Source organism: Danio rerio, chromosome 11, assembly GCF_049306965.1.
Source record: "Danio rerio strain Tuebingen ecotype United States chromosome 11, GRCz12tu, whole genome shotgun sequence".
NCBI lineage: Eukaryota > Metazoa > Chordata > Actinopteri > Cypriniformes > Danionidae > Danio > Danio rerio.
The window spans coordinates 23,490,841-23,500,459 of NC_133186.1; the positions used below are offsets into that span (position 1 = coordinate 23,490,841).

The window sequence follows — 9,619 nt, forward strand, 5'->3', positions numbered from 1 at the left end:
CAGAATTGCCAACTACCCCGAACCAACGACATTCTTACTGTGAGGCACATCGCTACCCACTGCGCAACCACAAATGTGAGATTTGACTGACTGGAGTTACTAGCAGCTATAAAATGTCTAACTTTGAGAAGGAAGGATTCTAAACCACCTTCTACTTCAATGTGGATTAAAGCAGTGTCATCTCATATGCCTTTAGAAGAATTGCGTTTCGTTAAAAAAAAAAAAGAGGCAAGATTTGTATGTTTAACTTTAATTATGGATAATTTGTGACACTACGGGTTGGAGGTTTGAGGCATGTGTAGGGCAGTTATTCTGTAATTTGTTGTACTTTGTATTTAACTTGGGAAAAACCCAATAAACAATGTTAAAACATTTATTAGGTAAATGATGAGAGAATTTTAAGTTAAACGTAAGCTATCTCTTTAAATATTTTGAATGTCAAAATGCTGGGTTAAACCAATTGTAATGTTTTTCAGTGAATATTAAATTTCTGAAAGAGCTGCAGTTTATTTTTCTAATTTCTATAAGTTTTTAAAAGTAACTTCAAAGTAAAGTAATTAGTAATCTGATTACTTGTTACATGAAGTAATTAGTAATGTAATCAAATTAATCTAGAACTTTAAGTAACTTACCCAACACAGTTAATATAAATACATTATGTTATACGTTGATGTTATTTATAAAACATTTTATATGTATGGTTGCCTCCTTGTTTTGAACTGTAGGTCTTTGTCACTTTGCAGTGTTAAATACCGCTGGTGTGTACAGCACAAACAAATCTGGCCATAAATGACCCTGATGCATACGCTGCATCATACATATCTTAAACATCAAAGCATTATCTGTAAAGTCAGCAGAACTGTGGCAGGAAAATCTTCAAGAGCATCACAAACCACATCAGATACATACCTCCTCCACAGCGAAGAGTTTAACAATATTGACGTGATTGAGCAGCTGCAGCACCTCAAACTCCCTCATCTGAACTTCGTACGGCCTGTTGTAGCTCACCAGGTTGAACACCTTCACAGCAACCAGTTCTCCAGTTTTCTAAAGGAATACAAATTATCATTGAGCAAAAAATGTCAAGTCTGCGTGCTGTAGATTTTAAAAACAGATAGAGTACTTTGTTTCGTGCTTTATAGACGTTTGCTGTCGCCCCCTGACCAAGAATATCCTCCTGGGACCAAAGGTAGTTTGCTGTACTTGTCATTTTGTTAACAGAAGTAGACAAAATTGGACCTACAGATGACAACAACAAAAAGATAATAAACAATTATTGCAACATTTTCTTCATGATAATCTTTCCTCCAACAAAAAGCAACAGTTCGGTTCCAGAAGTACAAACAACATTAGTTTTCTCCATAAGGTTTTGTTTTAAAACATTAAATAAAGTTGTTAATTAATTGTATTTGCAATTAGCAGTAATTTAACATTAAATTTAACAGTAGAATCAGGGTTTCTGTGGGTTTCTTCAAATCAAATGTAAGACTTTTTAAGTCACTTTTAAGACCATTATGAATTAAATTTAAGACTTTATTTAGAAAAATTATTTAAAAAAATTCTAATGCCCCTGTTACTTCTTTAAATAGTTATTGCATTATCGTACATCATGTAAAGGGATGTGCGGCTTCAGTTTTCTTTACCTGATTAGAAAATTTAATTTGGAGAATTTGCAGTAAAAATGTGGAACAGCTGATATGAATTGTGTCTCTTTGCAATAATATTTACTTAAATGTAGTTTAGGTTTAAAAGATTTGAGATGGATTATTGGTGTTGGCCAGATTGGGTAGCTTAAACTGGAAATAAGAAAATTAAGACCTCTTTAAAATGATTTAACACCTATAACAGTATTTCAGTGAATTGAAGACTTTTAAGGCCTAAATATAATATAATATATTTAAGACTTTTTATGACCCTGCAGATACTGTAAAAAATTTGTGTAGAGAAAACTTCACTGCACTGGTGTACAAAAAATACAGCGTATCCGGAAAGTATTCATAGCGCTTCACAATTTCCACATTTGTTTATGTTACAGCCTTATTCCAAAATGGATTCAATTCATTTATTTCCTCAAATTTATACACACAATACCCCATACTGAGAATTAAAAAAAAAAAGAAATTTTTATAAATTGTTGCAAATTTATTAAAAATATAAAACCTGAAAAATCAAATGTACACACAGTTGAAGTCAGAATTATAAGCACCCCTGAATTTTTAGACCCCGTTTATTTTTTTCCCCAATTTCTGTTTAACGGAGAGACTTTTTTTTTTTCAACACAATTCTAAACATAATAGTTTTTATAACTCATCTCTAATAATAACTGATTTATTTTATCTTTGCTATGATGATAGTAAATAAAATTTTTACCAGATATTTTTCAAGACACTTCTATACAGCTTAAAGTGACATTTAAAGGCTTAACTAGGTTAATTAGGTTAACTAGGCAGGTTAGGGTAATTAGGCAAGTTATTGTATAACAATGGTTTGATTAGCAGACTATTGAAAAAAATATATCTTAAAGGGGCTAATCATTTTGACCAGTTTTTTTTATTATTATTAAAAACTGCTGTTATTCTAACTGAATTAACAATCAAGACTTTTCCCAGAAGAAAAAAAAAATATCAGACATCATTTGGGAAATATTAAAAAAAAAAAATAAATTTGAAAGGGGGTTAATAATTCTGTGAGTATTGAAGCTCTAAATTGAGCTCAGGTACTTTAGCTGTGTCCCAAATGGCACACTATGCACTACGCACTTATGCGCTTACACACTCAACAGCACAGTATATTAATGTAGTGTCATCCCAAATAGAACACTAATGTTTTTTTGCTAAGCGGAAATTCAATCCATTTCCCTGATGACATTTGACGGTTGCCAAATTTGTTAAATAAATGACCAAAATACCTAACAATACTTGCCATGAGTTTAAACACATTGACCATCGGGAGGCGCTATAATTACTCTTGTGAGAGAATTTTGCTTATACAATCCAAAATAAATAAAGTAATCCAACATGTGCGCCCGAAAGCTCCGCCCTTTCCGCTGGTGAGCAAAACTGCGGTCGTTTAATGCATGAAGTGTCCATCATTACAGACTTCATTTTACCGGGTTTCAGTGTGAACGCACTACTTACACTATTTTTACTACAAAATGGCGTAAAACAGTGCATAAGTATGCGATTTGGGACACACCTATTTTGCTTCCACAGATCATTCTTGAGATGTTTCAGCAGCTTAATTGTTGTTTACATGTGATAAATTCAGTTGATTGGACATGATTTGAAAAAGGCATACACCGGTCTATACGAGTTCCCAGGGTTGACAGTGCATGTCAAAGCACAAACCAAGCATGAAGACAAAGGAATTGTCTGTAGACCTCCAAGACAGGATTGTCTCATGGCACAAGGCTGGGGAAGGTTACAGAAAAATTATGCTGCAATGAAAGTTCCAATGAGCACACTGGCCTCCATCATCCATAAGTGGAAGGTGTTTGGAACCACCAGGACTCTTTCTAGAGCTGGCCGGCCATCTAAGCTGAGTGATCGGGGGAGAACGGCCTTAGTCAGGGAAGTGATCAATAACCCGATGGTCTGAGCTCCAGAGGTCTTCTGTGGAGAGAGGAAAACCTTACAGAGGGACAAACCTCTGTGCAGCAATCCATCAATCAGCCCTGTATGGTAGAGTGGCCAGACAGAAGCCAATCCCCGTCTGAAATTAGCCAAAAGGCATCTAAAGGACTCTCAGACCATAAGAAACAAAATTCTTTGGTGTGATGAGACTAAAATTGAACTGTTTGAAGTGAATGCCAGACATCACGTTTGGGGAAAACCAGGCACCACTCATCACCAGGCTAATAGCATCCCTACAGTAAAGCATGGTGGTGGCAGCATCATGCTGTGGGGATGTTTTACAGCAGCAGGAACTGGAAGACTAGTCAGGATGGAGGGAAAGATGAATGCAGCAATGTACACAGAGACATCCTGAATAAAAACCTGCTTCAGAGAGCTCTTGACCTCAGACTGGGGCGACGGTTCATCTTCCAGTACAATGATCCAAAGCACACCATCAAAATATCAATGGAGTGGCTTCACAACAACTCAGTGAATGTCCTTGAGAGGCCCAGCCAGAGCCCAGACCTAAATTCAATTGAACATTTCTGGAGAGATCTGAAAATGGCTGTACACCAGGGGTCTCAAACTCGCGGCCCGCGGGCCATTTGCGGCCCTCAGTGCAATATTTTGTGGCCCGCGCCGACCGCTGTACACTGACAGAATCAGCGGAGCGGGGAGAAAGAGCGCTCACCGCTGATTCTATCCGTACATAGCGGTCACTGGCATTCCCCGCCCGCCGTGTAAACAAAGGAGCGGGGATGCCGGTGATGTCACCACGCACCCCGCCCCTTTGTTAGACGCTGTGACGGGCGGGAAGAACCAAGGTAAGCTGTTCCCGCCCCTGCCTGCCACTTAGCTACAGCCTGCATCTTACAGGGCTCGACATTGCGACCATTTTGGTCGCATATGCGGCCGAAAATTAATCTATTAGTGCGACTACTGATAATGGTTGTAGTGCGATCTGTTTTGATTTTTTCTAAAAACGTGCTGAATCGCTCTTCCCTGCCGCTATATTGATTCATATTAACTGTCAATCACTCAAGGTATTCCGCTGTCAGATGACAGGGAAGGAGCTTTTATGACCACGGGAAATGCAAACGGCAGAAGAGTAAAAACTTAAAGCACACAGGTTTGCAAACCCCACCTAAAGTTGAGGCGCAGATGAGAGCGATCATGACACGTCACGTGGTGAATAATGATCCGCCAGCTGAGATCAATCGAGTACGCGCTTCATGGAGAAAGCGCCCGAATCTCCATGCGTTGCATTCACTGCGTGTCCAGCGCAAATGTCCGCTAAAAGTCAAATCTAATACTGTACGTGTCATCGCCAAAGAAGCTCGCCTTTACTAAGTTTACACTGAAACTGCAGCTCATAACAAACAGCGGTATTGCGCCGGTGGTCACCCACCGCAAGAATCTTGCGCTGCCTGCTCATAAATTGGGTCGGCTGACTCAAAAAAATGAAGATCATCTCAGACTGAACCTTTAAATTGACACAAACTGAAACCAAATCTTTTAAAGAGTGATAGAAGTGAGACTTTACTTTCTTTCTTTTGTCTATTCTTTTTTGAGGTGTATATTATTTTTATATTTATTTACTGATGACTGCTTTGCAGCTTTCATCATTGAATTGAATGATTTATTATAATCTTCTGTTTGTTTTGTAGCAGAAATATTATTTATTAAATTGACATGCATATAAAAACAGCAGTACAAAATCAATATTTCTTACTGCAATGCTTCAGTTTGGTTTGATGCAAACTATACGATTATTTTTCATAAAGTAACAGACTTTTTATAGCAGATAACCTACATTCATGCACATTCAAGGCAGTATCATAATGAGAAATGTAATTCATTTTTACTATTATTGTCATTTTCATCATCACTAATATTCTATAGCCTAATTATTAGACATTCATTTTGGAATTATTGCACACAAATATCAATGTCTTCGCAGCATTAGGTAGATAGTTGTTTTTGGTTTTTGTCAGTCCTATTGATGTTGTTTTAAAATACAATAAATCCCTTAAAAAGCAATTTGTAGCGGTGCTCAATCATTTTTGGTGGGTGCTCCTAAATTTTTTCTGGTGCTCCTAAATTTATTTTGGTGCTCCTAAATATTTGAAGTTTGGAGCACCGGTGCTACCATGTAAAAAAGTTAATTTCGAGCCCTGTCTTATATATATTATAGGTAAATACAGACTGGTACAGACTGATGTGACTGGAGTGGGGTGGGGGTGTTTTATTTATACATATATACGCCTTTTTTTTAGGTGAGGGAATGGAAGTTTTGAGTGAGTTCCCCCACTTTTTTCCCTAGGACTTGGCCTTTTTGGGAGCACATATTTGTGTGAGAAGTTATTCTTCACCTTGAACTTCAATAAGTCAAAGTACAGGTCTAGACTTAATGATGATCATCTTCAAGCCATACTGAGGGTCTCAACTGCTTCCGCTCTAAAGCCAAATGTGGTTCAGATTTGTGAGAAGAAGCGCTGTCAAGTCTCTGGCAGCAAGGAGTAGGCAAAAGATGCCATGTTCAGAAGAACTGTTCATAATCTTCACTAAATGTTCTATTAATGCTCAGGACACTTCATGTTCAGAAGAAATAATTAAAACTGTTAATAATGACATTTGAGGACTTTTTTTTTGTGAAATCCCTTATGCGGCCCAGCCTCACCCAGACTTTGCCTCCTGCGGCCCCCAGGTAAATTGAGTTTGAGACCCCTGCTGTACACCATCGCTTCCCATGCAACCTGACAGAGAAGAATGGGCAAAAATTCCCAAAGACAGAAGTGCCAAGCTTGCGGCATCCTATTCAAAAAGACTTGTGGTTGGAATTGCTGCCAAAGGTGCATCAACAAAGTTTTGAGCAAAGGCTGTGAAAACTTATTTACATGTGATTTTTCAGGTTTTTTGTTTTTAATAAATTTGCAACAATTTCAAAAAATCTTTTTTCACATTCTTATTATGGGGTGTTGTGTGTAGAATTTTGAGGAAATAATTTAATTGAATCCATTTTGGAATAAGGCTATAACATAAACAATTGTGGGAAAAGTGAAGCGCTATAAATAATGCACTGCACATCACCAATCAGAGAATTATTCTCAACATACTTAAATATTTAGAATATGAATCATTTAGAATAAGCTTGAAATATATTGTATCTTTACATTAAAAATCTACTAATGACTAGTTTTCTGGTTGTCTTTGTTCATGGCTTAAAATGTTTTAACAGACTAAAAAACCTTCGGTAAAAAATACTGCTCAAAAAGTAGCCTAAAAAATTGAGTAGTCTGATGAACACTTACACCTCACACAAACTTTTTCCATACCCCTCACTGCATGCCATCAAGATGTAGATTGTACTGCACTTTAACCAAATCCTTACTCAAAACAATATTGCCTACAATAATTTTCTACAGTCAAACTATGTGTTTGCCTTATTCCAAAATGGATTCAATTAAATTATTTCCTCAAAATTCTACACACAACACCCCATAATAAGAATGTGAAAAAAGATTTTTTGACGGTGTACTTGTTTATCTGTGCCTACGTGTGTGTAATGTGTGTTTTTCTTAGCGCATTCATTGTCATTCCAGGCATCTGTTGTCTTTTATGTATTACTGTCAGCATTGCTAATTGTACATTGTTTTGTTCATTGGAGTATGTTGTATTTATGCACTGTCTGGAGCCAGCATAAGGTTTTCACTCATCATAGTACACGTGCTGCTGATGATGTGACAACAAAAGTGATTTGATTTGATTTAACAGAAGTTTGTGGTAACTGTTTTTAGGCAGACTGATAACCATGTGTAGAATCACAGTATTACTACAAATGCTTTGATTAAACTATGGTAAGGGTCGCATAACCACAGTGTGTTCGGCTACCATGTTGTGTTACTTCTTTATTTAAAGTAAATTCTGCTCAAAAGAGTATTAAATTATCCACATTATAAAGTATTTAAACATTTAAGACACTTTTCATGACGAATCTTAGTCAAATCAAAATTAGTTATTAGCTAAGCTAGCTATTTGACTATCTCTAGTTCAATTTCCCTTCAGATTGAATACATAACTGAGCTCTGGTAATATGTAAATTATGCTGTCAGTGAACTTCTCGTTAGTTTCTGTTTATAATTAGCCAATTGTAACATCAAATAGAGTTTTAAGGTTATTAAATAATATTTAGGTGCTAAAATAAGGCAAACACAATCAAAATAAACATGTCTCTCATCCAATTAAAAAGTGAATTACGTTACGTTACCGTTTTATTCCTGAACTTAACACTTCTCTTAAACACAACAGTCAGAGCAGAAGAGTCGAATAAAGTCCACTTCCTTCCTGTATGACCTAAAAGCAGATTAATCATATTTTGTAAAAAATAAACATGTTTCTTAAATGTAATGTTAACGTACTTATTAGGGAAAACGTGTCAACTTACAATAGCGTTAAGAATTTCCCCTTCGCACCATCATCATCATCATCATCGTCGTCGTCATTATTCTGACTGACCGACAACAGAAAACTACAAAAAACAATCAACTAACCATTTGTGTGTTTGATGGCGACGCATTTTCCTCTTCAATCCAAACTGAGTTATTGTACAAACTTTTTACACCTGCAGTCCTCAGACTGAAGTAAAGAGAGCAGCTTGACGGAAACTCAGCAGCAACTTTCCTTTCATTGCTGTCAGGAACTTCCTTGTTGGGCGTCTGTGTGTGTTTTTGCTCTCACAAGATTACTTAATCTTTAAAATGTTAACAAGGAAAACATAGCAAGGAGAAATATTCTTTTTGTAGGTCATATCTTTAGTTTTAAGGGTAAACTATAAACCATTAGCGCACATTATTAAATATGACAGAATTTTTTTTTAAAGTATATCGCCCTCTGGTGAAAAACATCTAGAATGGAAAGTTTGACCAGGATTTGCATATTGAAGGTATTTACGTACAGTTCTTCCTGGATTTCTGTAGAACAAAAACGAGGGCTGGACTGGAAAAGACCCCACATTTCCCAAGCACTGATAAAGATTACAGATTTAATCTAATGATTAAGATTTTCGACCCATTAAAAATATATGTTTAACCCATAATTGAGTAAGGGGTGGTTCTTTTTTTTCTCAAAAAGTGGACCTTTTTGCAGTTATACGCCTCAGTTTCTAGTTAACTATGAGATTTAAATACTGCATTTTAGTGAATTTTATTTTATTTTTATTTATTTTATTTATTTATTTTTTGCTGGATTAGCTAGTCAAATGTCATCATAACCACACTTTTTGATGTACTAAAATATTTCCTAAAACATTGCAGTTAAAAAAATTAAACAAGACTAAATTTTAAAATATACATTTTTTTCCATCTTATATTATTAGGAAAAAATAGCAATCTGTTAAAGTTTTAAAGTAAAAAAAAAAACAAAACTGTAGCCTACTTTCATTTATTAGACAAAAAAAAAACTGACTGGCCAGCACATTTAACTGTCCTCAGTCACAATTTGGCCATTTAATTTTTTTTTTTAAAAACATAATAATAATAATAATAATAATAATAAAGTTATAATAAATTCTTTAGAGTTTTTCTAGTATCTTTGGTAAAAAAGTACATTTGAAAATTCCTGGATATCAACAACAGCCAAAATATAGTCAAATTAGTTTAATGTGGTCAGCTTCTGGTGCTTCACACCTTTTTATTGCTCATTTTTATTTCGGAAAAAAACTCCAAGATTTAGTATAAAATTAGGCTACCTCTAAGATGTTTTCTATGTTTAAAAACAATACAGTAGTGAAAGAAAACCTCTTATATCAGATTATAGTCCCACCGAAGCAACAGCCGACAGAAGAGTCCGTCTGGTCTAAAAGCCTTTATTGATAGATTATTTTCATTATTTATGATGGCATAGCAGTCAAAATAGGACAAATGTGCTCATGTATGGGACAAATGTTCTGGACCTTCGTCAGTGAGGGGTGGGCCTTCCGAACCCCCCTGGCTACAGGCCTGAAGAGT

The 9,619-nt window shown here is 35.8% G+C and overlaps 1 protein-coding gene across 2 annotated transcripts in view; it reads right to left on the bottom strand.

Moving 5' to 3' along the window:
• ikbke (inhibitor of nuclear factor kappa B kinase subunit epsilon) overlaps positions 1–8,314 on the bottom strand; it is a 39,557-nt gene extending 31,243 nt beyond the window's left edge. Inside the window, exons 1-4 of one of the 2 annotated variants that reach the window (XM_005172872.6) lie at positions 8,059–8,270; positions 7,882–7,967; positions 1,124–1,239; positions 910–1,047 (exon numbers count right to left, since the gene is read on the bottom strand). In XM_005172872.6, coding sequence (XP_005172929.2) covers positions 910–1,047; positions 1,124–1,210 — 225 coding nt within the window. In that variant the 5' untranslated portion in view covers positions 1,211–1,239; positions 7,882–7,967; positions 8,059–8,270. 2 annotated transcript variants of the gene reach the window in all.
• Between the last annotated feature and the right edge of the window lie 1,305 nt (positions 8,315–9,619).